The 18761-nt window shown below is 33.9% G+C and overlaps 1 protein-coding gene across 1 annotated transcript; it reads right to left on the reverse strand.

Moving 5' to 3' along the window:
• Positions 1–6579: 6579 nt before the first annotated feature.
• LOC109157167 (V-type proton ATPase subunit E-like) lies at positions 6580–10018 on the reverse strand. The gene is made up of 6 exons (XM_019305084.1): positions 9761–10018; positions 9534–9634; positions 8196–8352; positions 7318–7511; positions 7134–7233; positions 6580–6925 (listed from the first exon to the last, which is right to left on the reverse strand). The coding sequence occupies exons 1-6, from the start codon at positions 9860–9862 to the stop codon at positions 6887–6889; spliced, it is 693 nt and encodes a 230-aa protein (XP_019160629.1). The 5' UTR covers positions 9863–10018; the 3' UTR covers positions 6580–6886.
• Positions 10019–18761: the final 8743 nt, after the last annotated feature.

Consider the following 18761-nt stretch of genomic DNA (forward strand, 5'->3'; position numbering starts at 1 on the left):
GCAAAAGTTTCGGTCACACGGGTGTCAATTAGGCAAATCTGCCCGTTTTCCCCTCCCCCGTGTTGCTTCCTCTAGTTCTCAAGTCCTAGATCTTATTTACACAGACATTTGGGGTCCTGCGCCCACTTTATCTACTTCTGGCTTCCGTTATTTTGTGATCTTTGTGGATGACTATTCCCGTTATACATGGTTCTTTCCTATGAAATTAAAGTCTGACCTTTATGTCATCTTTGATAAATTTCGTACTCTTGTTGAACGGTCCTTTAATTGCAAAATAAAGGCCATTCAGTCTGATTTAGGTGCTGAGTACAAAAAGTTGCATTCTTTGTTTGTTCAATTAGGAATTCAACATAGACAATCCTGTGCCTATACACATGAACAGAATGGTCGTGTTGAACGAAAACATCGTCACATTGTTGAAACTGGTCTGGCTCTTCTAGCTCATGCCTCTGTTCCTTTGAAATTTTTGGATTTTGCCTTTGAGACTGCTGTCTATTTAATTAACAGAATGCCATCTTCTGTATTAAATAACTCCAGTCCTCATCTCCTGTTACATAAATCCCCTCCTTCCTATCGTTTTCTTCGTGTCTTTGGGTGTTTATGCTACCCTCATCTTCGACCATATAATCGTCATAAGATGTCATACAGGTCTTCTCCATGTGTCTTCCTAGGTTATCCTGAGTCCTTTAGGGGGTACAGATGCATGAACTTACATACTAATAAGATTTACACATGCAGGCATGTCAGATTTGATGAAGAAGTTTTCCCCTTTGCTACTAAAACTTCTTTGCAGGATCTATCTACTCCGTTTTCTGGACCTTGGGCGGAATCTGTTCTCAGTCACAGCACACCTATTCCTGCCGTGTCCAATGATGAGCTGCCAGAACCGCCGCTACCTGCTTCATTCGAACCAGCCGTGGTTCCTGGACAGGCTGCCTCGTCGGGTGATCCTGTGGAGCCTGTTGCTCACCGGCGAGGCCGTCCACGTGGGCGGTCCATCAGGCCCAATGTCCGTACTCACTCTATGGCCACTCGCAGCAACGCAGATGCTCCTCTTTTTGCTCTAGCAGCTCAAGTGCATCCCACGGAACCCACATGTTACTCTCAAGCTGTCAAATATCCTGAGTGGCGTGAAGCCATGGACCAAGAATTCAATGCTCTCCTGCATAACCACACATGGTCTCTAGTTCCACCCACTGCAGGTATGAATATTATTGGCTGTAAATGGGTGTTTCGTACGAAGAGAAAGGCTGATGGTGCTATTGAAAGGCATAAAGCCAGGCTGGTTGCGGAAGGTTTTAATCAGGTTCCAGGTCAGGACTTCTTCGACACTTTTAGTCCAGTGGTAAAGCCTACGACTGTAAGACTCCTTCTATCTCTAGCTTTATCATCTGGGTGGTCTATCAAACAGCTAGATGTTCATAATGCTTTTCTGAATGGTAATCTGGCTGAAACAGTTTATATGAAGCAACCCCCTGGTTATATTGATGCTAACTTCCCGAATCATGTTTGTTTGTTAAAAAGATCTCTGTATGGGTTAAAACAAGCTCCCAGAGCTTGGTTTAATCGACTACATACGTTCTTACTATCGGTTGGCTTTCAAGCATCCAAGACAGATGTCTCTCTGTTCTATTACTCTAAAGACTCTGCTTTGGTTTATCTATTGGTGTACGTGGATGACATTCTTGTAATGGGAAGTGATCAAGGTATTATGTCTCAGCTCTTGTCCAAACTGTCTGCTACATTCAAAATCAGAGATCTTGGTGAACCAAATTTTTTTCTGGGTATTGAAACAGTTAAGAGTGACAATGGGATTATTTTATCTCAACAACGGTATATGAATGATATTTTAAAACGGGCTGGAATGTCTGAATGCAAACCCCTTTCTACACATATCTCTGTCTCGAAAACTGTCCCCTTCAATTCAGATCTATATGATGATCCCACACAGTACAGGAGTCTAGCTGGAGCACTGCAATATCTCACTGTCACACGACCTGACCTATCCTTTGCAGTTAATCAGTTATGCCAGCATATGCATGCCCCCACCATATCACACTGGGAGCAACTCAAACGGGTACTCAGGTATGTTAAGGGAACAGTTGATCATGGTTTACGCATACGACGGTGCTCATCTAGAGACATTCATGCTTTCTCTTATTCTGATTGGGCTGGTTGTCCTGACGATCGAAAATCCACGAGTGGTTTTGCTGTTTTCTTGGGGAGTAATCTTATATCGTGGGTTTGCAAGAAACAGAGAACTGTTGCCAGGTCATCCACTGAGGCTGAATACAAAGCTCTTGCAGATGTTTGTGCTGAGGTTCTATGGATTATGTCATTATTGCGTGAGATACAGATTCCGGGTATTTCCATTCCAAAATTATGGTGTGATAATCTAGGAGCTACATATATGAGTGCCAATCCAATCTTTCATGCGCGCACCAAGCATGAGGAGATTGATTATCATTTTGTTCGTGATCGAGTAGCTTCGGGCGATATCCAAGTCAACTTCATCTCCACAAAGGATCAACTTGCTGATATTTTCACCAAAGCTCTGCCTGGACCTAGATTTTCTTCCTTAAGGGACAAGCTACAGGTTACTAGTATACACTGTGCTTGAGGGGGAGTATTAGGACTCTATGTATATGAGTCTGTTTAGAACTTCTTATCCTTGTCACACTGTGACTCTCTACTTCTTATCATTGTCACACTGTGACTCTCTATTCTATATATTCACATCATCTGATCTCATTGTAATCAAGTTCAGAAAATATAATACAATCAGTTCTCATCCTCATTGTCACTTGCCATTATCATATTTACCGATTCCTATTCAATCTTAGAGAAGTCACACAAACAATACGTTTGTTTAACCAGATAGATTTTTTTGTACAATTAAGTCACATAACCTTTTTAGAAAAAAAAAAAAAAAAAAGAAGGTGTAATTAAACTATTAAACAAGTAAAATGTGTGTAATTGGGACATTTTTTTAAATTTTTCAAATTTTCCTGGTAAAATCATACCATATTACTTAAGGTGCATCAGTTCAGTACTTATGATGCATCAGTTTAGTACTTATGGTGCATCAGTTCGATCAGTACTTAAGGTGTAGAATTTTGACATTTAAGGTGCATCATTATTTCGAGACTTAAGGTGCATCAGTTCACAACTTAAGATGCATCAGTTCGAGACACTTAAGATCATTCGCATCCATGTTGCCAGGAAGCACATTTAAAAAATAAAAAAAAAAAAAAATCTTTCGCCATTTATCTAACCTAGTTCAATGGCTCAGATCCCACCCCATTTTTCACTTGGGAGTTGGGAGACCCTTCGCACGTGAACCATCTCAATATATATATATATATATATATATATATATATATATATATGTGTGTGTGTGTGTGTGTGTGTGTGTGTGTGTGTGTGTGTGTGTGTGTGTGTGTGTGTGTGTGTGTGTGTGTGTGAGAGAGAGAGAGAGAGAGAGAGTGAGAAACATGCGGTGAGATGAGAGTCATTGATCTTGTCAAAATCAATGTCTAGGATTAACGTAACTATGATTTAAAAAAAAAATAAAAAACGCGGTGGTAATTTGGCCATTTTTCATATTGGTTAAACTTAAGGTGTGTAGTTTTTGTACTTAAGGTACACGGTCTCCGTGCTTAAGGTGCGTCAGTTATTCAGTGAGAACTTAAGGTGCGTTTTTTGTTGAAACTTAAGGTGCGTCATTCTAAACCTTTAGGTGCGTCTTTCCATAGCTTAAGGTGTGTCATTTTAACATTTAAAGTGCGTCAATTATAAACTTAAGGTGCAAAAGTTCTACGCTGAAGGTGCACCATTTTTATACTTAAGGTGCATGATTTTACTACTTAATTAAGGTGTGTCTTTGTACCACTTAAAGTACGCAATTTTTATAAACTTAAGGTGCGTCATTTTAATACTTAAAGTGCGTTGTTCTAACACTTAAGGTGCGTCTTTGTAACATTTAAGATGCGCCATTTTTAGCCTTTACTTTTTCCTTCCAGACGCATGCTCTTTTAAAAAAAAAAAAACTTCTCCCCGCATATTCGCACTTGGGACCACCTTCGCACCTGATCTCGACCATATATATATATATATATATATATATATATATATATATATATATATATATATATATGCCACCAGGTGTTCTAGGTGCTAGGTGCCCACCAAGCACCTGATGAGTGTCTAGCTGCTTCTAAACATTGATTTTTTAATCAATAGTTAAAGTGATCAAATAATCCAAAATTGATTGATAAGCTAACTATTTTACCAAACATGGCCATTATTTTCTTAGAAGTATCTTTTTGTACAATCGAAGTCTTTAGGAATTTGTTTAGTGTAAATGTGTTCTTTATAATAACAGTAAAGAGTCGAGTGTCCAATTTGGTATGTTGGGTGTTGCATTATTCTTACGTTTAAAAGTATCATTATTTGGTATCTTTTTTTATTAAATATTTTTAACCATTTAACCCATTTTGAGATTGCCAAGTACTATATACTTAGATGGCATGTAGTAACCTTTTTCATGTGGAAGGTCATGAGATTGAATCTCAGTAACATTAAAAAAAAAAAAAACACATTTTGAGATTTGTGTTGCGAATTTAGATTCATGAAAGAGTCTCACGAAAGAATTTGCCTGTATTATTGACATATAAGCAGATCTAATAATTTGTAACTAACAAAATATGTAGTTATCTTTAATTATAATAGTATAAAGACCAATTATGAACTTCATCTATTTCGATTTATTTAAACTATATTACAACAAACAGTTGGTCTTGTATAAGACTGATTGAAATTCAAATACATTTTTATATGTTAACAAATTTTACATTTCCACTAAAAAATATACAGTAATAATTTTATTAATTAACAATTTTCAATAAATAAATAATACGGAGTAGTTTTTAATATTGTTGACCTATAAAAAAAATAAGAATAAGGGTCAATGTCCTATTACAATATAATATATGTCCATATATACTTTTTCAACCTATTCAAGTACAAAGAGTCAATACCCCCACTGGAGTTTAAACCTATGGTCTCTCATTTGAAAGAGACACAAGTGTCTTTGAACTACATAGCAAGGGAAAGGAATTATAATTCCATAGGAAATGAATAATGTAGAAATTCAAATTGATAAAGTACAAATAAGCCACTGAACTATTTCAGAAACAGCAATTAAGTCATCGAACTTAAATAACCCTCAAATAAGCCATTGAACCCAGAAAAAAAGAGCAAATAAGCCATTGAACCCTGAAAAAAAGAGCAATTAACATTTTTTACAAGTTAACTCCAGGTTTTTGCTGATTGAATTGCCAAATATTTATTTTATTTATGTTTATTATTTTTTTATTAATATTATCCACTTGGATAGTATTATATTTTAAAATAATTATAATCAAAATAGTTTTGTCTTTCTCGAGATTTGATTTGTTTATTTATTATTATTTTTTCACTAGATCTTTTGTTTAAAAAAATAATAATAAATAAATAAATTAGATATAGACAATACAAAATTACTTTGATTATAATTACTTTAAAATATATTACTATGGAGATGGATTATAATAATAAAATAATATAAATAAAATAAACCTTTGGCAATACAGTCAGCAAAAACCTAGAGTTAACCTGTTAAAAATGTTAATTGCTCTTTTTTCTCGGGTTCAATAGCTTATTTGTGGGTTATTTGAGTTCGATGGCTTAATTGCTTTTTCCTAAATAGTTCAGTGGCTTATTTGTACTTTATCCCATTTACCATTCAAATTCCATTATTTGATAGAGAAGAATAGAATTGCTGGGAATTGAAAGGGAAGAAGTAAATAAAGACTAAAATACTAATAATAATGATAATAACAATAACAACAAAATCATAATTTAATATGAAATTCGGGTGTGGAATTACAATTCCTGAAAAACCTAGTAACTGCAATTCCATAGTTAAAAAGAATTGCAATTTCTTGAAATTACAATTCCCTCAAACTAAATAATAGAATTCTACATTTCATAAAATAGGAATGGAATAGCAACTCCATCTTACCAAACACCCCATAAAGGAATGTTTGGTTCAAAAAATATTTTGAAACAATGTAACATATAACATAAGAATATAGAGGGATGTAATTCCTTGAAAACTACTAAAAACAAAAGTGATGTGAAATAACCTGAACCAAACATCCACTAAGAGTTTCCTAAAACTTTATTTTCTGATCTGTAAACCCTAATATTGACCAAACTAATGGTCACATTTTTATAAAGGGAAATTTTGCATTTCCAGTCTATCACAAATTTGACACAACTAAAGCTCATATTGATGTTCCTTCACCAACTAGAAACCAATTTTACTAAATTATATACGACTCAAAAACCAACTTTATAAACATCAATGAGAGACCAATTTGGAGATAGCAAATGTCCATTAAAATAAATAAGTAAATAATATTACCTGCATGAACAGTCCAGACCAGCAAGGCAGCAAGCCAGCAAATATTAACTAAATGAAAAACTTTAATCAAATTTTGCTACCTTTGTGCTGCAGCTTTGACAATTAACCGAAAATTTAAAAGGATGACTCAGTTCTCTTATTATATCTTCGTCTCATCGTACCAAACTTATTGAGATATATAATACCATAAAAAATCTAGGAGCTCGAAACAATATGATACTCAGTTATGCACTAATGCCACAATCAAATAATTATGTCAAGCTGCATAAAGGGCAACCTTTACTAGCACAAGAAATACTTGGGGGGTGGAAGCAGCAAACATAAGTAACACAAGCTGATAATTTATGTGGTCATTGCCCCCAGCTTCACGATATGGAAGGCAAGAACTGATAGCAGCTAAGAACAAGAAACTCAAATCTAACAGGCTCCAACTTGCCCAAATAGCAGCTTGCGGATCTGCAGTTGACAGAGAGGGCTCTGGTTAAAAATATGCATGTTACATACTACAATGTACTATATAAATGCATACACACATGCATGCAAGCATATACATAGTATCATTTTGCACAGAAATGGATAAATAGATTGTCTTATAATAAAATAGCAGCCATCTAAAATCTAGTGGCCAGTAATTGCAGGGGAGGGGAGAAATCACAAAGAGTACCTCTGGAAGTTTTTTACGGAACAGAACTTCCAATCTAGCATCAAGAGTGTTTTCACACACAATTTTTCCATCTCGGGAAGCCAAAACCACTCCTCCAGAGCTGTAGATAATGGGAAGAGTAAATTGTCAGAGAGTTAAAATAACATGTGATTTTCATGTCTAATACAGAGCTTGAAAAGCATACCAGAAAAGACCATGTGCACCATGATGGGAAGGAGCAGGTGGCAGGTAGATGCTGTCAATAATGATCTCAGGTGGGTGGACCCCTTCCTTTGCTGCATATTCCTCCTTTGCTGAGTGCAAGACATCTGCTACGAATTCTACATCATGTTCCCGGCAACGCAACAAGACAGAAGGCTCTTTGAGTTTGAGCAAACTCTGAAACACAAAGTAATCTGGAGTTGGAATGGAAGGCTTAATACTACTATTTAGAGATCTTCATGCATTAGTCATTATTGTCCTTTATATATGGAGTTCATCCTAGACAAAACCACAATTGCATGCTCTACAATGGTACTAAAATTATCATGTTAACATGAAACACAGAGAGAACAATGCATTCATATAGATGTATAAGCTGGACATCATGTATCCATGCCCCCATAAAAATATAACCTAAATTCTACGGAAGGGGGAAGAAGGAACAAAAATTTGATCCATCAGGTTTTCTAAATGATACTTATATCTTGTAGTCAAACTCTGTTTGCAATAGTATTTGCCCAGTTGGAACCAGAGGAAGGCTCAATCCTTCCTAATATCAAAGTTGATCAGATATCTTCCAAAACACAACATACTCAACTACAACAACAGTGCAAAACTGAAAATTACAGTATACATAACCAACTAACAAAGCAAAGACAGCATATTAATTGATAAACCATTTCCATCATAAAATAAATTTTCCCTCCCCACAGCAAAACTATGTTTAAAAAAAAAAAAATTAAAAAAAAAAAAAAGGAACTTCTCCTTAGATTTTGACTTCTTGACCATCCAAATTTTCATCTACAACTTACAGAAACACATTACACCAGAGTCTAGAAAGGACTTGCTCAACTTTACTACCTGAACAATAAGATCATGCAGAAGCTTCTTATAGTTATGGTGGTGGTGGCTGACATGCAAAAGCTCCTTTGATGCTGCATCTTTCATAGAGTTAACCAAGTCATCTTGAGCTTGAAGGACCTTAATCCGAGACGCATTGAGCTGCATAGAGTACTCACTGCAAGAATACAATGCAAATAAATTTTAAAATGTTTTTGACAAATAAACTTCAAATAGCACTTTAACTAGACACAACGGTCTACAAACTTAACAAGTCAACATAATGCAAGTAGAAATTACTTGAACTAAGTTTAACAAACATATTTATGTATGAATAAAATTCAGGATCTTGATTTATTTGACCCATCTTTGTTCAAAACCTAAGTAGTGAACAAATCTCCCACTTTTAAATTTCACATAGCAGAAAGAAATTTTAATTAAGTACAAGGATTCAATGTTCATATGAAAGCAGGAATTTCAATAGTGTAATGGAAGACATCTATATTCTAAAAGGTGGAACAATATACCAGCAGAAGGTTTAACAAACCAGCAAGGGTGTGACAATAAGAGAGTGTTTTGCTTCTTTTTTTGTTTTCTTTTGTTTATTTATTTTTTCTGGATTCATCATATTTGAAAACAGGTGAGCAACATCCCATGCAAAAATTGCTAATAGAAACACATTAGGGGTACTGGGGTTTATAAATTGGAAAAATAAGAAAAGAACACCGTGAATTGAACTAATATAACAGTTGCTCAACCCTGGAGAAGGATGCTAATGAGCAATAAAGTCCTTGCTTTATGGAATAAGGTACCCAATATTTCAAGAAACCTGTACACTAATAGCACTGTGTAGCATTCTTTCATTACTAAGATGGGATTAAAAACTTAATATGTACCAAAATCATCTCATAATTCTAACCTGCAAAGTTGCTTTTATGGACATTAGATATAAATTAAAAGCTTCAGTGACCCCACAACTCCACAAACTTGAAAATGTCTTGGAAACTAGGTTTAGTAAACATGATAATAATTTAACCAAAGGTAGGCATGATCCCATATCAAATCAGTTGAAAGACAGTCAACTGTTCATGGTCACTAGGTTTAGTAGCACCAGTGTCTTCTTTTCAACTTTTCTTAACGCACTTTGATCTATATCGTGTCTAGGATGGGGCAACTCCAACTGGAGACTAGCAATTAGATGTCACAGATCAAAGATTGCAAAACTATTATGAAGATCAATTCACTAACTTGTAGGGACTCAACAAAAATCACAAATCAAGAGTAATTTCAAATTAACGTGGCAATTATCTATATAATCACAAGTGAAGCAAGCAAAAATCAAGGAGTTGTGTAAATTACATTTTCTTACGGACATCGACTTGCTTCTCTTTGCGCTCATACTCTTGTCTGATCTTCTTCTTCTCCGCTTCCACTAGTTGCAGCTTCTCAATGTTGAATTCCTAACAATATCACCAAATAAATAAATCAATTTTTCGTCATTCCAATTAACCACTCTAACGATCTCCAAAAGAACAAAGATACGCATAGGAAATAGAAATCAAATTTGGAATTGAACTGATGATTACTTCTTCGGCTGAGACGGAAATCTCATTGGCCTTTTCCTCCGCTTCCTGGCGGATGAAACGGACCATCTGCTGGATCTGCCTGGATACATCGGCGTCGTTCATCTTTGGATTCGGATTGGATCCGAGAAACTGATCGGATATTGACCGGAGGTCGGATGTTCTTCTCTCTCAGGGGTAGATGAGGAGAAGAGGACAACTTGCAGCAGAGTCGGAAACTGCGAGTAAATCTCGCAGTATTATTGCAATCTGCTCAAATCACAACCACGTGGAAAATAAATGGAAAAATCACATTTTAGCCCCACAATGTTTTCGATTTATAAATTTAGTTCTTCTCTTTTATTATTATTTTTTTTTATAAATTTAAACAATTTTTAGAGACCAACTTTTATTATTTTTTTAAAACACTCGTGCTTATTTACAAGTTATTAGTATTTATTTTATATTTTTCAATTTTTTAATTCAAATAATCAATGTTCCCACCACAAACATAAACTGATCGGGTTTCATTTATTTCTAATATGTTTTAAAAAATAAATAATAAATTAAAAGTTATAAATATTCTTTATCAATACTTTTTTTTTTTTAGTAAAAAATTCCAAGTTATAATTTTTATTGATTTTTTTTTTTTAAAAAAAGAAAAAGAAAAACCCCCTTCAAATTTAATATTCTTTCCCTCATTTGGCCTGATTAGTATTCATTAATAAAATAAACTATTTCTTCTTTATTTATTTTATTTAGTATTTTTATTAATTTTGAATTTTTATTTATTAGTACTTTTTAAATATATAGATTTTATATATTAATATTATTGTAAATAACTTAAGCCTAGTATCTTAACTAAATTAGACACATCAAATAGATAGATGGACTAATCTATCTATACTATCTAGGAATAAGGGTCAAATCGGCCACTGAACTACACACAAAAATGCAATTAGGTCAGTGAACCTAAACAACCTACAATTGGGTCCCTAAATTAACCAATTTTATTCAATTTGTCCATTTTTCAGGTTTCTCAAGTTGCTAACATGTTACTCCTCCACCTAGGATGCATGTGTGCCATTTAAAAAAAAATTATTTTAAAATTAACTTTAAAAAAAAAACTTAAATTAGTTTTTTTAATGTTTATTAAATAAAAATTAAAATAATTTATTTTTAATTTAAATTTTTTTAATGTTTAATAAATAAAAACTAAAATAATTTGTTTTTTTTTTTGAAAATAAAATCCAAGCCCTGTACGACGTCTTAACAAATTATTTTATTTTCAAAAAAAAAAAAAATTATTTTAGTTTTTATTTATTAAACATTAAAAAAACTAATTTAAAAATAAATTATTTTATTTTTTATTTATTAAATATTAAAAAAAATAATTTAATAATAAATTATTTAAAAAAAAATGACACATATGCATTCTAGGTGGAGGGGTAACTTGTTAGCAACTTGAGAAACTTGAAAAATAGACAAATTGAATGAAATTGGTTAGTTTAGGGACCCAATTGTAGGTTTTTTAAGTTCAGTGGCCTAATTGCATTCTCATGTGCAGTTCAGTGGCCTATTTGACCATTATTCCTACTATCTATATCTATATTAATATATTATCTATATCTATATCTATATATCTATATATATTCTATATATATATATATATATATATATATATATATATATATATATAAAATCCTCCTAGCCAAGTTTTCCCCCCAAAATTTAAGACCATTTTTGTAACATCATCCAATTTATATATATAACTAGTTTTTCACGCGCATTGCGCGATTGAGATAATGCCCAATGTTTATATTTTTATATAAGTACTTTTAAGTATATCAATGCAAGATTATATTAGAGTTGGTCATATGGTCATAAATATAGATAATCAAATGTTGAATTTGCTTATTTAAATAGATAATCTAAACTTACGAATGTAAGATAATGCAATTATGATTGATTATAATTGTCACTAAAATAATTGATTGTAATTTTCTAAATACAGTCTAAAAATAATAGTGTAAATAATGCTAGTCTAAAAATAATAGTCTAAATAAAATCTACATTTGGTTTAATAAATTTCTCTAAACCTTCTTAATTCTCTTGAGGGAGGCATTGTCATTCTCTTGATCTTCACCTTCAGTACACATCCTCTTCTTTTGATTTGGTAGTGTGCCATGCTCAATTGTGTTAGTTGTAATATCATAGTGGGAAGCATCATGCAATGAGATTATACTGTAGGAAGAAGTGGATCTGCATTGTTGCGTATATGCCTGAGATCTTAGTTGTACAACGAACTCTTGATCTTGTAGGCACTTGCTAATATTTAGGAGTGGTAGTTTTTTCCCCTACATGTTCCATTCATTGTGAGATGTGTGCCATATATTCTCATGTGACAGAATTTAACGAAATATTAATATATTTGTAGAAGGTTCATGAATAGTACCTCTTGTTCTAGTTCCATAACTTGTTTACTTGAATGTAACAACAATGACTCTGCAAGTAGTCCAAATACTGACGCCACAATGTTCATAACTAAAAATGAAAAATTCAAAAAATGGTCATAACTAAAAACAGAAAAAACCGACAAAGCAAATTCTCTCATCAGTAAGAAATTTGAGTATAGGACCTCGGATTACTGTCCCGGAATGAAACCTGAGGATCACACAACCTAATGCGAAACACAACATCACTAACACTCAAATTTTGCTTTGAAGGTAATACCACCCGGGTTTGTTAGATTCGGATCCAAAGCTCTTCTATCTGCACCTTCAATCAAGGTACATTCGTAAAGGATGTGAACTAATGGCTATAAATTGTGAGTTGCGACTGTTTGAAGCGGTTTAAAATATACATGTTTTGATATCTTTTCCTTTCTACTTTCTAGCTGAAAACTGTTATTCTCTGCAAATTCGTTGGCTAATTGTGACCTCTCTTGAGGCATTGTGGTTTTTGTGGGTTAGGCTTGTTACCATCCAATACTGGTGTATAGGGTGAGTTTAGATTAGTTTGGAATTGAGATTTCATCTATAACTCTGTGAGCTTGGTGTATGGACTTTCTATTTATTACTAAAATCAAATAGTAAATATCACTTCAATATTACCTATTTAAAAGGAAATATATAACTGGCTTGCTTAGCAATATCTCTCTGTCCCTTGATGCTTCCTCAGATTTAGATCCTTCCAAGGTCCAAATCTCTTGTAGGGCAGATAAACAATTGGCAACAACCTGATGAACAAGAAAGAGGAATACAGTCCAGGAATCTGATTTGAATTTATAAGTCTAATCAAAGAAGCTTAATAAGTACAGGACATATATGTATGCATGAATCTAAACAACTGAACAAATAAAATGGTCACATGTGCTTTCAGCTATTTAAACAGAGGTTGGAGCTATGTTACAGCACTGGAATTCATCCATTTTTGTGATCAATTTACACTATAAGAATAAGAATGAACTAAGTGGAAGAATTATCTATACAATATATGACTATATCTAGAAGATGAAAGATTATACTTTTAATGAAATTGTATTGGATGTTTTTTTTAGAATCTAACTAATAACTATGTAGGCAGTTTCAACTTTCAATCAATTATCCTAATAAGAAAACATGTATTTGAAGGTTCAAATTAATCTGGTGAGAAGAACTTACAAGCATAAGAATGGGGTTGAATCGAAATTATGGAAAACTGCTCTTGTTATTTCCACCAACCCATCATACCCACTCTTGCTACTTCTCACTCCTGCAATAAATAATAATTTCAATTCAAATTAAAATTTGCCCCAAATTTAAACAAACAGATGAGAGAAAAGAGGTGAGGGATTGATTACCTGTTACAGCTTTTACGCAGTGGGAGAGATGGTTGATGGCCAGCCGGATAATTTCAGAGCTGCGAAGAAGGATTTCAACAAAACTGAGGATGATTTGAAGTCTCTTCAGAGCGTAGGCCAGATAAAATTGTGTAGGATAAAACTGAGGATGATTTGATTCAACGTTGTTCAGTCTCTTCTGTGTTGTCTCGCGTTGCTTTGTTTAGATCAGCAGTGTTAGGGTTAAAGTTCTTAGGCCTCTTCACCATGAACGAATAGAGAGGCATACATAAATTGCTGGATTGTCGATCGATATCGACAGTCTGATCGGCTGAGCTTTTGACTTATTCGACCTTTTCTTTTTGTCTGTTAAACAACAGTCTATTTCTTTCAATGGCTTCGGAGGAGGTGAAGACGGGTGAGTTGGCTGTGGAGATCAAGTAGTCGATGAGGGAAATTTGGCAAAATATTGAAATTTCTTTAGTCGAATAGAGGAAGGAGTTTGACTTAACGGCAAACTAACGGTTAATTAAAGTTTTTAACGGATGGACTAACGGTGTGTGGGTATTTAAGTAAATCTCATTGTAAAATTTAAATCTGATCAATTTTATGATTAATCTGAGCCATTCATTTGATTAAAAACTGTGGCGGACATTTTTTCTACCCATTTTAGGCCTAACCCTCTTCGGCTCTTATTAGTATAGTAGATATAGATAGATAATATAGATTGCATATTTACCATATACAAATTTATTATATATATAATATAGATAATATAGATTGCATATTTACCAAAAAAAAATTCTACCAAAATTTTTGAAAAAAATTTATGAAACGAAATTCACTGATTAATTAATACTAATAATAATCAGTCAAATTAAAAGTTAGTAGTAAAATATGAAAATTAAAAAAGAATTCTTAATTCACTAAAAATGAAAAAAGAAACGGAATTCATAATATCTATCTATATATAATTAAAAGTAAAATACTAAATCCTCATAGCCAAGTTTTCCCCTAAAAATCTACGGACATTTCTGTAATATAATCCATTATATGTATATATAGACATTATATACAATTAATATTTAATTTAATATATAATAATAATAATAATAATAATAATAATAATAATAATAATAATTTTATTACCTTCCTTAATTTACTTTTTATATTTTTTAAATAAATTATTATACTTTCCTTTTGAATTACTATTTTCCACCTATAAATACAAATTTATAGACTTTGGCATTCATTCATCTTCCCTCACACTACCGGTTCTTCATGATTTTCAATCTATTCCCACGTCTTCTTCAATCCTAGCAAAACTCATTCACTTAATCTCTATTTCAGGTAATGGTTTCTACTCTCCAATTTTTTTTTTTTTTTTTTAAATCTAAGTTTGTTGAGATTAATGATGATGATCAATGAATAATATGCTTCAGTTATATTATTGGATTTATTTGATTCACAGATTTCTTATCAAGGTGGTTAGGATGCTATTAAGGTTGATAGAAAGTTTGCCTTCGAGGGTAAGATTTTATGTTCACCAAAATTATTATTTTCTCCGAGTATTGTATGTATTGATATTATATGATATATGTTATTCATGTGAACACAAGTACATTTATCGATAAATGGTAATATTGTGAGTGGTGATTCTCGAAATATTGAGAATGAGTTTCAATTTGTCGAACTCGTGCGTTATGTAAATACCTGGCTTGGAATTTTTGGTGTTGTATACATAGTAGTATTGTGAAATTGTATTAATACTGGATTATGGACTATAATTATATTTTGGACAAATCATGTGGAGAAAATTGTATTTTGGAGAAATTAAAATTGTAATTTTTTTTTTGAAAAATGTATTTGAAGAAAATTATATGTTCTGGAGAAAATTATATATTCTGGGGAAAATTGTATTTTTGTGGATAAAGTATTTATTTGTGGAGAAATAATGAAATTTTGAGAAAATAATATATTGTGTGGTATTCAGTAAGAGTGAGTACTGTTTACTTGGACTCTTTACTACTCATTGGGCTTAGAATGTATCATGATAAGTGCATAATTGTTCATATTTATATCCTATGTCTACCTCATATTTAGCCTTGTTTTGATTATGAAGTGTCACAATGTTGTTCAAAATGATCTTTATTTTGCTCATTTGATCCATTATGCACAATTCATTATCTTTGAGTAGAAATGAAGGATTTTAGATCATGTTGAATGCATTTGGAGTCAAGGGGAGCCAAGGTGAAGCTAAGGAGATGGATGCAATACTTCCAAAGGAGCCAAAGAGTTATGTTTTCAATGGTGTTGATCATATGGACAAATTAAACCAAGGCAAAAGTGGAACAAGTGTCAACAAGCTGAAATTCTCGTATGGATTGGCCACTGTTCTGTTTTCGAGCCATATCTCGGTCTAGAAGTATCAAATTTAAGTGATTCTTATTTCATTGGAAAGAAGACTCAAAGAGCTACAACTCATATTCAGACATCAAAGCCTAAAAAGGAAGACACAGGTGTCAAAATTGTCCTTGAAGTTGAAGTTCCAAACTTACAATCTAAAACTGACCACTGTTTAGTTTTTGGACCATATCTCGGCCTATGAATGTCCGAATGTAGTGATTCTTGCACCATTGGAAAGAAGACTTGAAGGGCTACAACTTTTATGAAGACCATAGTTCCAAAATCTGACGTTTGAAAGGCCAAAAGACACGGCCAAGTACACGGCCGTGTCTATAGCCGTGTATTTTCTGTGCAATTCCAGTGTTCACTGCTGTTTTTGGACACGGCCAGGGACATGGCCATGTCCCTGGCCGTGTCACCTGCGCTCTGTTTTATATATGCACAAATTTTGGTCATTTCTACTTGGTTTTGATCCATGGTTGAGCCCTAGCTTCTCTCTTTCACTTCCTTTCATATTGTAGTGTTAGATTAGGTTTAGATTTAGGTTTCTTAACATATTTCAAGCTTGTAATCAAGGATTCAACACTTGGATTCCAACATTTCAAGATTCTACCATCCAATTTCTTTAGAGAAGTGTTCCTTCCTTTTATCTCTTTATTTTGTAAGATTTATGCTTATTACTTGTGTTTATGTGTTCTTTATACTATTTAATCATGAGTAGTTAGTTTATTGACTTGAGTTAGGGTTGTATTATCTATCTTGATGCTTGATTTGTGATTATTGCAAAAAAGGGGAAGAACACTACCTAGGGTTCATGTGTTTATGAAGGTGTTGTGTTTATATCTTGTTAATGTTTGATGTACACATTCATTAGTGATGAAGTGCATGATACGGTGTGGACCAATGCCAAGGGCATTCTTGTATTTTCCTTTTATCATATCTGCTTCTGTTGCTTCTGTTATAACCGTTAGGTCTCCCTTTAGTCCTGCATACATAAGCTTGTTTCTTTCCCCCTTTTCCAGTTGTAAGAACAAAGTATGGTGATTAATGTCAGATTGCTACTTTCTCAATTTCCATCTCAGCATTGAATGAAGTTTGTAGAGTTTCAACTCTTCCAACATGGTATCAGAGCTCCTCCGCCACAGCTACGTCTCCGCCGTCATAGGGAATGCCGGAGCTCGTGAAGGAACCTCGACGGAAGCCGAGACATCTCCGATTAGACAGGGTGCTCAGAATCAGAATGCAGTTCATCCAGGCAATGATTTTGATGATCCTTCCTATCTCCATGTTACGGAGAATCCGAATTTGGTGCTTGTTTCGCCTCTCCTCTCCGAGAACAATTATGCCTCCTGGAGTAGGTCCATGAAGATTGCGCTGGGAGTGAAGAACAAATTAGGTTTTGTGAACGGAGCAATTGCCAATCCAGGTGTGAGAAATCCAAAGTACTCTGTCTGGAAAAGATGCAATGGCATAGTATGCTCATGGATCTTGAAGTCTCTCAACCCAACGATAGCGGAGAGTGTGCTGTATTTTGAGATAGCAGAGGACATCTGGAAAACTCTTCAAGCGAGATACTCTCAAGCAGATCCACATAAGATTGCAGAAGTCCAGAATGAAATCTTCAAGAATAAACAAGGTACTCTGACTATCAATGAATATTTTACAAAGTGTAATGCTCTGTGGGAATAGTTAAATGCGATGAGGCCTATACCAATGTGTGAATGCACTCCTAGATGTTCTTGTAGTTTGATGAATAAGATACAAAAGGAGAGACATGATGATCAGATCATTAGGTTCTTGGAAGGCCTGAATGATGAATTTGAGACTATAAAGTCTGGAGTATTGGTCATGGACCCTATTCCAACATTGGAAAAGGTTCTAAACATGGCCTTGAAATTGGAAAGAAAGCTTAATGGATCAGTTAGCCACAAGAGTGAGATTCTGCAGTCCAATGCCATTCAGGATAATTCCAGTCAGAACATAGATGATCAGAACTTTGTGGCGGCTTTTAATGCACATAACAAGAAGAAGTATAATACTAATGGAGGAAAAAGTATACCAAAATGCACATACTGCAACATGCTTGGACACACAATAGAGAAATGCTACAAGAAGCATGGGTATCCTCCTGGTTGGGTAGCTGGATACAAGTCCAGAAATAAACAAGGCCAAGACAATCAACAGGCAACAAGTGTGTCAGTGAACCAAGTTGGAGATATAGGGCTGTCTAATGATCAATTCCAAAGGCTGGTATCTCTGTTACAGAACCAAAATCAAGGCAGTCAAGCTTCCACCAGTGCAGCTGTCACAGTAAACAGACATGGTTTGAGACCAGAATTCATGAATGTGTCACAAGAAGCAAAAGAAGGCAGGTCTATCCTTATTCCCTCTATTAATTCCATTCTGAATTGTTCTGCTACATGGATTTTAGACTCAGGAGCAACTGATCATATCACTCGCTCCCTAGAGTATTTTGAAAAATATTGCAAAGCCCACAATATATCTGTTAAGCTGCCAAATGGGGAAACAGTAGAAGTTACCCATATAGGAGAAATCAGACTCCATCCAAATCTACTGTTAGAAAATGTGTTATACATTCCCTCATTTACATTCAACATTGTATCCACTAGCAAGTTAACAAAGCAAAGGGAGCTGTAAAATTGTCATGAGTGCTAAATTCTGCAATGTTCAGGGCCCCTATGGGATAATGGATGGTTTTGCTGAAGAAAAAGGGGGGTTGTACCTGCTCAGAAATCCTTCTCCAAGAAGGAAAATTCCTTATGATGAGAAAGCCTACTC

Source organism: Ipomoea nil, unplaced genomic scaffold (assembly GCF_001879475.1).
Source record: "Ipomoea nil cultivar Tokyo-kokei standard unplaced genomic scaffold, Asagao_1.1 scaffold2761, whole genome shotgun sequence".
NCBI lineage: Eukaryota > Viridiplantae > Streptophyta > Magnoliopsida > Solanales > Convolvulaceae > Ipomoea > Ipomoea nil.

Bases quoted from the DNA above. Each gene is read 5' to 3' on its own strand.
- LOC109157167 (XM_019305084.1), bottom strand. From the start codon at position 9,862: ATGAACGACGCCGATGTATCCAGGCAGATCCAGCAGATGGTCCGTTTC. The intron at 9,635-9,760 runs GTAATCATCAGT...TGATATTGTTAG, and splicing joins TTTCCGTCTCAGCCGAAGAA to GAATTCAACATTGAGAAGCT. The intron at 7,234-7,317 runs GTATGCTTTTCA...CATTATCTACAG, and splicing joins GGTGCACATGGTCTTTTCTG to CTCTGGAGGAGTGGTTTTGG.